This window comes from Ipomoea nil, unplaced genomic scaffold (genome assembly GCF_001879475.1).
Source record: "Ipomoea nil cultivar Tokyo-kokei standard unplaced genomic scaffold, Asagao_1.1 scaffold0980, whole genome shotgun sequence".
NCBI lineage: Eukaryota > Viridiplantae > Streptophyta > Magnoliopsida > Solanales > Convolvulaceae > Ipomoea > Ipomoea nil.
The window spans coordinates 1,370,001-1,385,844 of record NW_017617408.1 but is presented as its reverse complement, the minus strand read 5'-3'; the positions used below and the strand labels follow the sequence as shown (position 1 = coordinate 1,385,844).

Here is a 15,844-nt window from a genome sequence, read left to right as displayed (position 1 = left end):
ACAATAAAATTATACTCTAAGCAGATGATTCCTATCAATAACTATTGGTGGTTTGGGTATGAGGGATTGACTCAATTACTTCCTCATAGGTTTGTGGGCGAATTTATGGGGTTTAAAATATAGTCTACCGAAACTGAGCAACTTGTGTTATAAAAAATAAAATAAAATAACCTTTTAGTTTCAAAAAAATAAAATAATAATAACCTTTTATGTTACCTAGAACTAGGACTATATAAGTAGCCAAGTAGGACTTATTCTTGTACTAGTACTACTGTACTAGTATCTGGACCACGTCCATTTACAACAGTGGAAGAAAGAAATTATTGTGGTGAAAATTACAGTAATAATAGATTTAGTACGTTTTAATTTTTATAATATTGTATAACTATGAATGTTGTTGAGTTTTTTGGTACGTGTTTATTTAACAAAACTTTAATTTATAATTTCTATGGACCATACTTAATGTGTGCATTACTATACCAATATGTAGGCACGTAGCACGTAACCATTCAACTTCAAAAATTTTGATGTATAATATAATAATTGAAAACTATTGAGGAGATCAATTGTAGACAATATAATATAATTTACAAACACAAGATTGTCTATTACTTTCCATTCTTTATTCCCTTTTAAAAAAAAAAAAAAAAAAAAAACCATATTCCCTTTGTTTGAATAGATGTTGTGCATGTGAGGCTTGAGGCAGTATAAAAAGGAGAGGGAATGGTTAGCTTAGGACACGACATTTTAAACATAAAGACCTTTCTAGGGGACGTTATGCCATGGAATCGTGTTCACCATTCATGGTGAACACGGTTCCAACGGTGTTAGTACACCGTTATCTTTTTTTTTTTTTTTTCTTAATTAATTGCGTGATTTTTCTTCTTTATTTTCACATTTTGTGATTTCACTTTAATTTGAGGTGAACAAAGATTTCGAACATTCATAAATTATGAATTCATGCCTGCACATTCACTTTGGAACCATGCCTACACATTCCCGTCCGAAATCACGGACATTCATAAATTATGAATCCATGCCTGCACATTCACTTTGGAACCATGCCTACACATTCACTTTGGAACCATGAGATTATGAATTTTCTGTTATAAGATTATGAATTTTCTGTTATGAGATTATGAATTTTCTGTTATACGATTATGAATTTTCTGTTATACGATTATGAATTTTCATTACATTCATAATTTCGGACATTCATAAATTATGAATTCATGCCTGCACATTCACTTTGGAACCATGCCTACACATTCCTGTCCGAAATCACGGACATTCATAAATTATGAATCCATGCCTGCACATTCACTTTGGAACCATGCCTACACATTCACTTTGGAACCATGAGATTATGAATTTTCTGTTATAAGATTATGAATTTTCTGTTATGAGATTATGAATTTTCATAAAATTCATAATCTCATAACAGAAAATTCATAATTTGATCAAACGCGCGCCGTTAACTCCACATCCGCGAATTTTTTTTTTTTTGGCCTAAAAACGACATCGTTTTACCTTGTGTTCACCATTCTCGGTGAACACGATTCCATGGCATAATTTGCGCCTTTCTAGTTAGTTGGTCTAAGTTTTGCTATTCGCCCCTAGGCCTGACGTTTGATTCTCAGTAGTGTTGTCTCTAGTCGATAATATTGGGTTGTGGGTTTGCATTGTTCCTACGGGCCGATAGCTTTCTGTGGGCCCAGTGCCCTGATGTGTAGCATTGCTTTATATCAATCGATATACCCTACACCACGGCGCGCGTAGCATTGTGCGCCGCGCATCTCCCAAAACGACATCATTTTGGGAGGCGCGGTAGGAAGTTGCCGTGATTATGTATATTTGTTCATACAATTATGTATATTTTTTATTGAGTTAATACCCAAAATCGTCCTCGACTATAGTGGTTTTTCTCAATTTCGTCCTAAACGACTTTGGTGACCTAATATCGTCCTAGACTTTTGTGTTTCACTCAATTTAGTCCCAGACTTTTGTGTTTTTGCTCAATTTAGTCCATCATTTGTTATTCTGTCCATTTGGTGTTAAATAAATAGACAATTCAGTAATTTTAATATTGATATCTCTTTACTCATAGACATGTGAACTGCGAAATCCCTTTTTTTTTTACGAATTACTCCCAGAATTACTCCTAAAACTGCGAATATAAAATTTGATTTGTAGGTCCAGGAGTAATTCTGGGTGTAATTCGTACAAGAAAGAGAAATTTCGCACTTCACAAGTTGAAAGTAAAGAGAGATCAATATTGACATTACTGAATTGTCTCTTTATTTAACACCAATTTGACGGAATAACAAATGGAGGACTAAATTGAGCGAAACACAAAAGTCTGGGACGATATTAGGTCACTAAAGTCGTTTAGGACGAAATTGAGAAAAACCACTATAGTCGAGGACGATTTTGGGTATTAACTCATTTTTTATTATGTACATTTTTTATACAATTATGTACATTTTTTTATACAATTATGTACATCCGAATCAAGAAATTTTTGTGTATTATGTTAAGAGTTGATGTGTATTATGTTAAAAGTTTATGTTTATTATGTATTATGTTAGATTATGTGTATTATCCTTTAAAAAACAGTATGTATATTTTGTTATACAATTATGTACATTTATGTATACAATTATGTACATTCATGTATAACATTATGTACATTTTTGAACATGGGATTTTTTTTAAAGGAAAATTAACCGCCAAACACTGGGTAGCGAAATTTCAAAAAAAAAAAAAAAAAAAAAAATCTGAAACGACGTCGTTTTACATCTGGACGCACAATGCAACGCGCGTCGTGGTGCAGGATATAAATTGCCGCTTTATATACCCGGTCTCAACAAAACCATCACAAATGATAACTTTTAGTAGTTGATCTGTATATGTCGAATTAAAAAAAAAAAAAAGGATCTAAATGATATCTTTTCAATGGAATGATTAAAGTATATAGTTGAAGTTTTTCTTCATATTGTACAATTGGATAGTTAGTAATTAATTTGTCCAAATTGAGTAAAAAATGAAATATAGCTAACAATTTTTTAGAGGCAAAATTTAAATGAAATTCAATAGGTCTAGCGAAATATTGATAAAGACAAAATTGTCAGGACATAATGTTAGAGGCAAATTGATATTTTTATCCCGTGAATTTTTGCCATGCTTAAACTATAGATTTACTCGTCTTTGTAAATTTAATAGTATAAGAACATCTCTATTAATGAATACTTAGCTCCACCTCATATCTCTATCATGTATGGCCATAACGTTATCAATTTGTGACCATTACAATTGACCGCATATTGACAGCTTTTAAAAAATGGACTATTGTAGCGTGCATGTTGCTACACACATCCAATAAGCATAGAGAAAAATGGTGGACAATTGTTCGTCACTTAAAAAAAAGTTTTTTTTTTTGGGTTATTCTTTAAATATATATACACACACACACACACACACACACACAATATAATTTAGTGATGATATGGATAAAACAATATAATATCTTCAACAGTTAAGGATGCCCTAATCTCATATAGTTTGTCACAATACAGAGACAATGGATACTCGACTCCACCTCATATCTCTATCTTATATAGCCATAAAGTTGTCAATTTGCGGCCATTGCAATTGGTCGTATATTGACAACTTTTTAAAAAATCGACTATTGTAGCGTATTACTACATGCATCTGTTGTGTAAAGAAAAGTGGTGGACAATTGGCTATCAATTCTTTGTTATTATTGTTATTGTAGTAGTTGTTTTTGTTTTTTAATATACACACACCATATAGTTTGGTGATGATACGAAGGAAACAATATATTCAACAATTAAGAGATGCCCTTATCTCATATAGTTTGTCACAAAATATAGAGACCTAATACTTGGGATGCATACCCTAATTATATAAAGCAAAATAGCACCCGGAGCGCACTTTCAAGTAGCAACTGTTGCTTTCCCCTAAAAAAAAAAAAAAAAAAAAAAAAATCCTGGCTTTGGGGCAGAAAAGGGAGGCAAAAACTGGGTGGGCATCACAATCAATGCCATGTACTCTAATTGGAGCAACACAAATGCATTAAATTGGTACAGTTGGCCTACAAGAGATCCATCTCTTTACCCAAAAAGGCACAGAAAAGGATTGAATATTTTGAATGCACCAAAAAGCTTGGATCCCTGAAAGTCTGAAAAACCATGTTTTCTCAACTTTAAACCAGTGTGGGTAGGTGAGCCTTTCTGGTAGGTAAGTTCTCAGTCCTCACTCCTCACCAACCAAACACTTCAGGCTTCTTGTGCACCAAATCTATAAACTATATGTCAACATACTTGCAAAACTTTATGATAAAAAATCACCGATTAACAGTCATGAAACACGCTTGTTTGTACCGAAAGAAATGATCATTGACAGCAGAAGAAATGGTCTCTATATTTTTTTCAGGTGTAAATGTCACAATGACTTCAATGCTATGTAATACTTACATGGTGGAAAATCCAAATTGCGATATACATACGTGAATATCATACTTAACGGGTGTATGGATGGTTGTCAACTACGAATGTAAAAAATACCTTAAATCTTGAAGAGAGCTTTTGTTTCTTAGTTTCGTGAGGGCTCGGCTCTCGACTCTTCTGATCCATTCTTTGCTTACACCGTGAAGCCTTCCGATCTCCTCTAGTGACTTGCGCTGGTTGTTTACGAGACCAAATCTAAGGACTAATATATCCCTCTCTTTGGGCTCCAGGCCTTTTAGAAGAGAATAAACGTTGTTAATCTTGTGCTGCCTTATAACAGCTTCTTCTGGACTGATCACAGATTTGTCCGGTGTACACTCCTGCAAAGAAGAGATTTTCCAATCAACTTTTCCTTAACCCTCCGACAAAAACTCAAAGGTTAACAAATGAGTGAAGTTGACGTGGAATTTCAAGCCATACCACAAATTTGGCACTCATAAAATCTCCCAGTTTCTGATCGATCGACCCCACAACTCTCAGACATTTGCTAGCTAACACAATTCTGTTGGTAGATAGACCGGTGAACTTGGCAATTTCACTCTCACTCGGAAACTTACCATGGCGGCTACTCAGAGCCTTTTTAGCTTTTTGAATTTTTTTGATGACTTTAATTATTGTGAACTGCAACAAAAAAAACAACATAGTTCAGAGAAATTCAGCTTTTTAATGTGCATGTAAAGTGAAGAAATAGAAAACGAGAAATTATGATGTGGAGTAATAAAGCCACATACAGGAACGCGAATCCCTCTAGCATGGAGTGCTACCAACATGGACATTGATTTCTTAATCCAATACTGGACATATGTTGAGAATTGGTACCCCCTGGTGTGGTCAAATCTCACTGCACCTTGTAGGACACCGAAACTGCCAACCTGCATGCATATGGTCAATATGAAATGAGCAGATGAAGTTCATACATGAAAGACATAATTGAAAATGGAAAAGATCATCCGATGATTTCTGTCAATAGCCTGTTTTCAGTGATTATTTATGTGGGATTTGATTCCTTGTGGTTAAAGTCTGCATGTTGACCACAAAACATAGTGGCAGACCAGGGTGTGTTTGAAAACCCGGAAAATGATTTTTGGAAAATTGAAGTCATGGAAAATCAATTCCGGTCAAAGGGGAAAATCACCTTGTTTTTCTAGAAAACAACTTCCCCTGTGTTTTTTGAGGGGAAGTCATTTTCCAGGCCACTTCTCTTTGCCTTCCGGACATTCTATATCAGCCATCTTCCCTGACCTATCTCCTCAGCGACCAACTGGTCACCTTCCATCAGGGAAGGTGAACAGTTGGTCGCCTTACCGGTCGCGTCACATCCCTGGTAGAAGGCGACCGACGACGGTCTTGTCTTCGGAGTTGACCGGATAAAGTTTAAGGTATTTGACCCGTTTCTTTTATGCTCATTTTCCATAAAATGAACCAAACAGACCAAGACAGTTTTCTAGAATGCAACCAAACACTAGAAATGAAAATGTTTTTTGGAAAATAACTCATTTTCCAGAAGTCATTTTCTTGGTTTCCAAACACACCCTTAGTCTGTTTTACAATTACAAGGAGATGGTAAGTGAAACGGGTGGTCGGTCCTAGCCATGGAAGTTGGAAACAGGAGTCATAAGGCAAGCATGCCCAAGCCATTTTCGGGAAGATTTGAATGGGATTGAGCAATGACAAGGCATGCATGATGCATCTCTCTTACAAGTCAAACCGTTTGGATTGTGAAACTTGAAGTGGTTTTCCGAATTCCAACATAGAAATTACAAAGTTACAACCCCCCATATTCAATCCATATGCACATTGCATCAATTTGGATGTTGATATTGCACGCCAGTGCTAATTTCTTCTCGTAATACTCTTGTTTAGAATTGTTTAACTTATTAGAGGTTATATGTGTAATAACAGGCACTACAGCATGGCATTAGCACTGGTTTAAGTGGAAGTGAACATCTCAAACTCTTCAAGACACGGGAGAAAAAGGCGGAAATCTCAGATGATCAACTTAGTGGAATGATCCCAAGCACTTCAACTGAAGCTGAGAGCATAAAGGAAAACGGGCAGTATGGGAGAAGGAGCTTGGGCTACTCAGTCCAACTTCCTAAAGCGAAAAAAATGTCTCCAGCTTCCTAAGGCAAAAAGAGTTTAATTTGGTAGGATGGAACTGTATTTCATTCCTACCAAACTCCGTGGAATTGTAATTCATCAATGATTACTATTTTTCCCTCTTTATTATTATATTATTATTATTATACAAGGACATTTTAGTCTTTATTCACTTCTTCCCTTTCAATACCCCGTCATTCTATTCCTTCCTACCAAACAATGTAATTTGAATTCCCACCTTATTCTTTTCCCACGAAATTACAATTCCTTTCCCCCTAATTCCCTCCTTCCAACCAAACGCTCGTTTCTTTAAGGGAAAGAATGTTAAAATACTTAGTAGCTTCCTAGTCCAAGATTCACCATAATCCAATTTAGTTCTTAGTTCAAATCTCACATAATTTGGCCTATAGCAGCAGTCCAAGATTCACCATAATTCAATTTAGGATCCCCATATATTAAACCCTAATGCCCATTCCTTATCATAATTGAAAAATAGTATATGTACTCATGTGTTGTGAATGCAAACCAAGGACTTTAGTATGTGTTTAATGCAGGGTCAACTGACCTGAACTAGATCTTCAAATGAGACTCCGAGTCCTCTGTAGTTTCTAGCAAGATATACGATTAACGACTTTGTACTTCTAAGAAGTTCATCTCTGCAATACCAGCCATAATGCAAACGCTGCTGCAATACCTTTTGGCTCAGTCCAGCAGCTTCTGCCCAGCTACTAAAACTAGCTACTCTGCCGGTTTCTTCTTCCAGAATTGTCCTGATACTTTCGAGTTCTGCAACCACCTGTGTTTGTTACAGAATGTGTTTGTCAGATAGCTTCCGATCCTGATAAGCAGAATTTACTTTTTTACTTGATAAAAACTGGAAACAACCTTAACACCCTTTGACATTTCTGCTTCACTGCTAGCAATTTTCTCTCTAGTATTTCTAAAATTTCGCCATGTTTTTCCAGAAGAAATATTTGGGTATTTTGACTCCAATTTGGATGTTTTTGGCTGCAGATGTAGTGTAAAAACATCACTATTAGTATCGGACCGTTTCCTTCTTCTCAACTCTCTTTCCTGCTTTTTCCCCGAGGTAACAACGATCTTATTCATGTGAATATTCAGGAGGTCGTTCTCCTGAGTTTCGTGAACAAGCTCAGTTGGCCTGTTTGTCAAATCAGAAAAGGGAAAAGATTTTTGACCCCTCGAGAGAAAAGTATTGAATAATTCCAGAGCTCCGAGCCTCTCAAGTTGTGCCAGAATATCTCTTTCAAGTCCAACCACACATGAATCGGCAAAAATGTTTTCCAAAAGATCAAGATTTTTCATAAGTAAACTAAACTGTTTTCCTTTGCTTGATTTAAGGAATTTTAATTTGTCCTCCTCGGTTAACACCTCCCTGTTGTTTCCGATCACATCGTATAAGCTACTGTGAGATCCTACGCCAATTTCCATCTGACCAAAAATAGAGAGGAAGCTTCAATTTGCAAAACTGGGAGACTAAAAGGAGAAAGTATAAAATTTCAGATATTACTATACATTTAAGATGGGAAGAGAATCTTTACTTCTGCAGTTACTGAGATTTCATTTTCCCGGAGCTGTCGGTCAGATAAACAAGTCCTCACTCTGAAAGGATCAGTATGTGAAGCTTCATTCTCCCAGTGCATAAAAGACGGAGAAGTTCCAACCGAGTCATATAAAATCTCCCTTCCCTTTACTGTTTAATATGAAGGCAATGGTCATTATTAGAAAAGAATAATTAGCAGGCTAAAATCAACTTGGGAACACCAAACAACATGTACAGTGTAAACCAACTATACTTCCCAGTGGGTCACCCATCCTGTGAAAGCACGCTTAACACAGAGGTCTCTTGCTATCTGGTTGTCATATCCTACTTAAAACCAATTAGTGATAAGTAGGTGGACATTAACCATTTAACCACATCCCTCCATGGTAAGCCACAACACCACATCTCGAATCGAGCATGGGCTGAACTCGGCCAACCCAACCGACGCCCAACACTATACATGCTGGTTTAAAAGTTAAAACCAACTATGGGCAAATAGAGATTCTATGAGCATAATGATATTTTCAGTTCAATCCAATCAGAAATATATAGTCATCAGAAACAGACACATACACAGACACACTCGGTTTCCCAGATACAGGTATTTCTAATGTGTGATTTACGGAGTGATACAATAATAAGCTGAGCTATTTTTTAATTGAAGTATGGGATAAGCCGTTTACGGACAACCAACTACATTCTGAGATTGGATCCAAGGGAGAAAACAGGGAATGATAGATCTGTTCAATTATTTAACTTTATGAGTTAATGACAACTGTGATCTAAGTACTTATGCAAGGGGTTATACCTAAGTATTGGTCATATTTATTCACAGATTAAAGCACCTTTTTACATTTCCAGACATTGCAACAATAACAGTTTCGACTTACTCTAGTAGCTGACCTGTGTAATTACTATAATTGGTGCTTTGCTCAATACGGGGTTACATAGAAGAAAAATTGCCACCCAATTGAACTCTTCCATGAGCTATAGCAGAAGAAATGGAAGATAAGTTCAAGAAGTATCATTATCTTTCTTAACTTATTTACACAAACTGGACCTAGAAGTGAAGGTGATAGTGTAAGTTTCTCTTCTAAGTTCTATCCACACTATAGATTGAAGATTACACAAAAGAATGCCGTAGTGGGTATGATAATAGCCGCTTGTTAAACCAACATCACCATCAATCTATAAGTGCTAATTTAACATTTGGCATAAGAACGAGGATTTATGAACTCCATTTCTTTGGACTAGAGGGTACCATGCTTAGCAGCTTTATGAACACTCTCCCCATGACTTGACCTTTATACCCACTTTCTATCAGTAAACTCCACGGGAAGCAGTTTATAAATGGGGCATTTCCTTCAATGTACATATCACACTTTGATAGGGGTGCTTATATCATCCTCCACAGTCCCTACCTACCCGTTTTGGTGAGGCCATGAGGCATCCTGACCAGGCCCTAACTGTTGGAGGCACCTTTAAGCCCGTACCATACTTAGACTAATCCCCATTTGCACCGGGCCGGCCCAATTAAGGGGCAAAGTGCTGGCCATATTGGTTTTTCCATACAAGAGGGGGTTCAAACTCCCGACCTCTCTTAAGGGATGAGAGTACACGGTCACTCATGCCAACCAAGTTGGTTGTTGTGCGCATAATCTTTGATCTTACTGAATTCCTAAAAAAATCAGTTTAACACCATAGACAGAGCTGATGGCTGATGAAGCCTTAAAACATAACTGGCAACCAATTAAAGCCAACTATAGACTGGCCAAGTGCCATTCTTGCCTCTTAGCAGCAAATTTTATCACCATCCTTGATTATCTAATACACAATCATATAAAGAGCTTTGCCTCACCACTGAATTTATCAAAACAAGCAAGAAACCCTCCACCCAACAAAAATTTTCACTTTGGGTACTTATAATTGTGCACTCAACACAGCTTTGACAAGGAATAGAATCAAACAGTAGATATGCAAGATTGAATACAACAAGTTTCTGGTAAATTGTAGTAAGACAGAGGTGATGTAACTCACATGAAGTTGAAGAAGGCCAAGAAGATGATGATCTGAAAGAGAAAATTTGAGGGTGAGTTGAGAGACCCCATCTCAGGTGCAGCCTAAAACCCATATCCACAGAGTTTGTTCAGAGAGGAGCAGAAGAAAAGTGCCCATAAAGGAAGGTTGGAAATTGAAACCCAGAACTTAATGTATGGGTTCTTGTCAGCTCTCAGCCACTGCTACCACATCCCAATTCTCAAAGTTCATTTTCTTTTTTTTTTTTTGTCTTCCAAACATTCCGGCCACTCACCACCTCCACAAAAATTTAGCAAAAATGTTATCAATAATTTTATTATTAATTTTTTTTTTTGCTTTTATTTTTATTATTTTAAATATGAAATATTCAAAATAATTATTTCGATTTTTAATCCATTGATAGCATATACATTTTCACCTTTTCTTCTTAACTATTAATTTATTTTTGAGAAAAATACATTTTTAGTTATTCAATTGTTCTTTACTGGTCATTTTGATTTTCAAATTCTTATTTTTGTAATATACATACCTAACTCTTCAAAAAAAAAAAAATTATAGTTTTAACCTTTGTATCAATCAAACTATTAAGCTCTATTAAAATACTAGTTATAATGCACGACTAAATTAATGCCTAATAGATATGACTATCTCTCTCTAGAACCTCTCTAGGGTTTTTACCTTCATACTAGGGTTTCCTAGGTTTTCGCTGATCGACGCTGGTTCTGTCCGGTTCGATGGCCGGTGTTGTGCGACGACGGAACGACGAGGAAGCTGGAGACATGCAGTGACAAACAAACGAGCCCATGGAGTCTCCCACGGCGGCGATAGCGGCGGATGTCGCGGCGATAACGAACGGCTCGGCGAACTGGGCTTTTGAGGAAGACGCGACTGCCTTTATGCCGACGGTTGAGGGGGAGGCTGACTGCAGTGTGGTTGAGGAGGAGGAGATGTGGAAGGTGGTTGGTCATTTCCTCATGCGAAAGATGATAAAACTTGACTTCATGCGACAGGTTTTTGTATCCGTATGGCAGCCGGTCAGAGGGGTCCAGGTAATGGAGATTCAGAAGGGATTATTCGTATTTGTTTTCTTCCATAAAACATATATGGATTATGTTTTGAATGGTAGTCCTTGGGCGTTTGAGAATAACGCATTGGTGTGTCGGGAGGTTCGGGAAGGAATGTTGCCGGGGGATGTACAATTGAATATGATTGATATGTGGATACAGCTACATGATATGCCCCGGGGTATACGTCTCAGGCTATTTTGGAGCAGGCGGAAAACTTTCTCGGTACCTTTATTAAACATGATGACCGCTTTGAGGCGGCCCCATGGCTAACTTTCCATCGCATTCGGGTATCAATACCGGTTGATCAGCCACTCCATAGGGGAATGAAGTTGATGAAGAGAGATAAGACTACTGCATGGGTCACTTTCCGGTATGAACGGTTGCATAAGTTTTGCTATTTTTACGGGTGCATGGGGCACTTGCACACTTTTTGTATTCATGCTAGGGATGCAGGAGTTCCACTGGAACGGTACCCGTATGGTCCGGATATGCGTGCTGGTGGATCCCAGAGCGCTCCTAGAGCGGTTGGGGATAACTGGCTCATACCGGTAGGAGGGAGGCCGCGACCGGTGGTGTCTAGGGAGGTGGTAACTGCCACGGCAGCAGCGGCACCGGAAGGTGGCAGTGGGGTGCGGTTTGGAGGGTCGGAGGAGGAATGTTTGGTCTCTTCGGCAAAGCGCCGGCGACAGGTACATACTAACGGAGAGGAGGTGGTGGGGAGTGGTGGTGATGTGCCTATGCAAGATGGTTCAAAAAACTTGTCCATGGCAGGAGCTGGTGCCCAGCCCCGCCCATCATCATGAGTACTTTGAGCTGGAACAGTGGTGGCTTGGGCAATCCACGCACAGTTCGACAGATTGTGGACCTAGCGTCCCGTAAGAAGCCTGAGTTTGTGTTTTTTTTTTTTTTTTTTTTTTTTTTTTTTTATGGAGGCCAAGGTTGGACGGATACATGCAGAACGGATTCGTGTCAGGCTTGGGTATTACGGTTTGTTTTATGTTGATAATGATGGTTTGAGTGGTGGAATGGCTCTTTTCTGAAAAAAGAATAACACGGTCAGGTTGTTAAGTTACTCGCAGAATCATATAGATGTGGGGGTCAATTTGTCCAATAAGATTTGGCGTATGACATGTTTCTATGGCATCCCGGAGCGGAATAGGCGAGAAGAGTCTTGGAATTTACTTGGCACTCTGAAGGATAGGTCCTTGTTACCCTGGGTAGTGATAGGGGATTTTAATAATCTCCTTTATCAGCATGAGAAGAGAGGAGGAAACCCGTACCCTAATAGCCTACTTCGTGGTTTTGGGGAGGCTGTAGATGGTTGTGGTCTGTTGCAAATACTGATGAGCAAACCCGGTTATTGGTAGCCATGTTGTACCATATTTGGAGGAGCCGCAACTCAGCCGTGTGGAAGGGGTCTATGATGCGACCTGCCGATGTCGGCAGAGTGGCTGCCGCATCTTTGCAGGCCTACGGCGCTGCCCAACACCGCCAGACGCAGTCGGCTCCGGCGCCACCCACCGGAACGGACACGGACGGCAACAGTCTAAGATGCTATGTGGACGCGGATTTTCGTCAGGACACGGGAGAGGCCACGTACGGTATTGTACTTATTGCATCAGAGGGCTCTTTCGTGGCAGCAAAAAATAGCAAATTACTTGTTTGTTTCTCACCTTTTATGGCGGAGGCATTGTCCTGGCTACTAGAAAGGAAAGACACATCAGTATGTCTACTCACGGATTGCATGGTATTGAGTACAACTATGCGGCACCATGACACACCAATTCATTTGTATGTTGGGGTCACAATTGACCAATGCAGAACACTTATGTCTTTATTTAGTCGTATTTCGTTAAATTATGTCTCTAGATAGGTTAATTTACATGCGCATACTTTAACTTCCTTAGCTTTTACTCCGGATCAGGCTATGTACTGGGATTCTATCCCTCCTGACGCTATTACGGCTTTGATTCATTAATACAATCGCCAGATTGATTTAAAAAAAAAATTAATGCCTAACACGAAAATTAAAATAAATAAATAAATTTAGTACAAATTTTAAATATTAAATAATTAATATAAAATAAAAATAATTATTTTCATAATCTAGAAGAAAAATAATTTCCTAACAATTTTCATATTAAAATATACTAATAATTCACCCGGTCAAATTTTTTTACATATTTATATGATGTATAATAATTTATAATTTTTAAATATTATATAATATTATGCTTTTGATTATATATATATATAAATATAAATATAAATATATATAAATATATATATATATATATATATATATATATATATATATATATATATATATATATATATATATATATATATATATATATATATATATATATATATATATATATATATATATATATATATATATATATATATATATATATATAGGCTTCGAATCCGGTGCACCCCCTTTAATGGATGAGACCATGAGGCCTCTTAATATTCATTGATTCAATTTCCATCAATGGTTGAGATTATAAGAGATTAGGGTAGTAATTAAGGACATTTTCCAATGTAAAGGATATATTAGTAATTGTAATTCTAATTTATTTATGGACATAATTTTATTGGAATCTGTAGCATTAAATTAGGGAGTTTATGGATGGAAATTAATACTTTGAATTACTACAAAGGCTGATGAGGTGAACTTGGCGTGAACAAGGCTTGGGGAGAAAACAAACGGGTAAGTGCATTTACGTGCCATCGTCTGTGCATACGCTGAATATTGGGGTTTTTTCTGCTGGGATGGTGGGAGGGGGTGGGGGTTGGTGGACGAACTAGAATATCTGTTATGTGCGTAGCATGTGTGTGTTCAGGTGGTTGCATACAGGTCTGTTTGTGAAATCGATAGGTTGATGGGAGGATGCATAGACAACAATGAGTGTATTTCGCCTCCGAAAGATTGTGGAAAAAAAAATCACAACCATAATCCTTATAATATGCAACCACTATATGCACGGGCCTTTTCTTGTGCGTGATTTCTTGTGGTTGACTTGTTTTACAAGGAATATATTGTAAAAATTAATAGGTTTTTTTTTTTATTTTTTATTTTTTATTTTATTTTTTCTTTTTTTACGGTGGTGTGTGCATTTGTATGATTTGACGTTTGCAAATTTTTAGAAAATGAACTTAGCATCATGTCATTTTTTTAGTTTTGTTTTTACACTGGTGTGTGCATTTTTATGGTATGTCGTGTGCAAATTTTTGGCAATGAAACTTTGCATCATGTGGTCTATTGTACACGTCATAACACTCCAATGCACACACCAAATACAAAACACAAAAGCATATGAAGAAATGCAAAGGTCATGCACTTTTATATTCTACATGCAATAACATTAAAAAGAAATATCATTGTTTATATACATTAAAAAAAAAAAAACCAACAAGAACTAACGCACACACCATACTATAACAATGCACACACCGCTGTAAGATTGCATTTTAAAATAAAACGGTAATAAAGGCGTCCGCATTAACCGGTTTATGCTTAATGAAGTAGGTGGATGCGTAGGAATGAGCACGTAGATATTTGCTAATTAGGTTTTATTTCACATTCTATGGCCTGTGCGCACACAGGTGACAGTGTGTGCGTAATGCTGGTGACAGTGTGCATTCGAGGTATAAGGCGCATGCGTTATGCTGAAATTCTATTATTGCACAGACGTCATTATTATCATGCACAAAACAAAATGTGACACTGTATATCGCGCAGCAGATTCCCACATACCAGAAATATGATGCGCACAAACTACAATGTGGTTTGCACACACCTAAAATGCAAAACAAAAAAGAGAAAATGTAGTCCCAACAAAACATAAATTGATCATTGACCCGGCATAGCCATTTACTAATAAAAACTTTAGGAAATGAAAACAAAATGAAACAAATCAAGATACAATCATCAATTATATAGGATATAGGGAATAACACATTTAATGTAGATTAGCAGCAAATAAGGCTCTTTAAGCTTCTAGATGCCAGATGAACAGCTTCAATCCCTTCCTTTTCGTGAGCAACAACAACATTAGGAACTCACGTCCATAGTTGAGTATAATTTGTGATCGTGGGAATATAAGGCAAAGGCTACAAAAGAAATAAATATGATTATAGACATTAGCAAAGACCAACATGCATCAAAATAAGTTAACAATATTCCATTGTCAATGAGAAGATTGCAAGAGCAAACATTAATAGGGGTTTGCAAAAACATTTAGCATCATAAATAATTCCAATTTTTCACATCAAAGTGGAGTATAATTATGATAGAAGGATGACAATTAAAAACCAATCTGCAGGCACTCACTCTCACCCAATACGCACAAGTAAGGTTTTTTGATTCAAAACGCATTACAAATTAAAAACAAAGACATTATTAAAACTCCATTAGCATGACCATCCCACCACCCCTGAATACGCAGTATGCACATACTATGGACTGTGTATGCACAAAGCAGATCATACATGCAAACAGACAGCAAATACGCACAAACCGACTACAGTTTATGCACACA

General features: G+C 37.1%; 2 protein-coding genes across 2 annotated transcripts; one reads left to right on the top strand and one right to left on the bottom strand.

Annotated features, from left to right (window-relative positions):
* Positions 1–4,418: 4,418 nt before the first annotated feature.
* LOC109179910 (RNA polymerase sigma factor sigC-like) lies at positions 4,419–10,501 on the bottom strand. The gene is made up of 7 exons (XM_019329392.1): positions 10,231–10,501; positions 8,192–8,343; positions 7,515–8,081; positions 7,195–7,425; positions 5,261–5,401; positions 4,950–5,150; positions 4,419–4,849 (listed from the first exon to the last, which is right to left on the bottom strand). Exons 1-7 carry the CDS (start codon positions 10,322–10,324, stop codon positions 4,568–4,570), a joined length of 1,668 nt encoding a protein of 555 aa, XP_019184937.1. The 5' UTR covers positions 10,325–10,501; the 3' UTR covers positions 4,419–4,567.
* Positions 10,502–11,033: 532 nt separating this feature from the next.
* LOC109179763 lies at positions 11,034–12,100 on the top strand. The gene is made up of 2 exons (XM_019329259.1): positions 11,034–11,279; positions 11,489–12,100. Exons 1-2 carry the CDS (start codon positions 11,034–11,036, stop codon positions 12,098–12,100), a joined length of 858 nt encoding a protein of 285 aa, XP_019184804.1.
* Positions 12,101–15,844: the final 3,744 nt, after the last annotated feature.

Coding starts and splice junctions, on each gene's coding strand:
- LOC109179910 (XM_019329392.1), bottom strand. CDS start 10,324: ATGGGTTTTAGGCTGCACCTGAGATGGGGTCTCTCAACTCACCCTCAA. Junction 5,151..5,260: donor CTAGAGGGATTCGCGTTCCT/GTATGTGGCTTT, acceptor TTTTTGTTGCAG/TTCACAATAATTAAAGTCAT. Junction 4,850..4,949: donor TTATGAGTGCCAAATTTGTG/GTATGGCTTGAA, acceptor TCTTCTTTGCAG/GAGTGTACACCGGACAAATC.
- LOC109179763 (XM_019329259.1), top strand. CDS start 11,034: ATGGAGTCTCCCACGGCGGCGATAGCGGCGGATGTCGCGGCGATAACG. Junction 11,280..11,488: donor AGCCGGTCAGAGGGGTCCAG/GTAATGGAGATT, acceptor TATACGTCTCAG/GCTATTTTGGAGCAGGCGGA.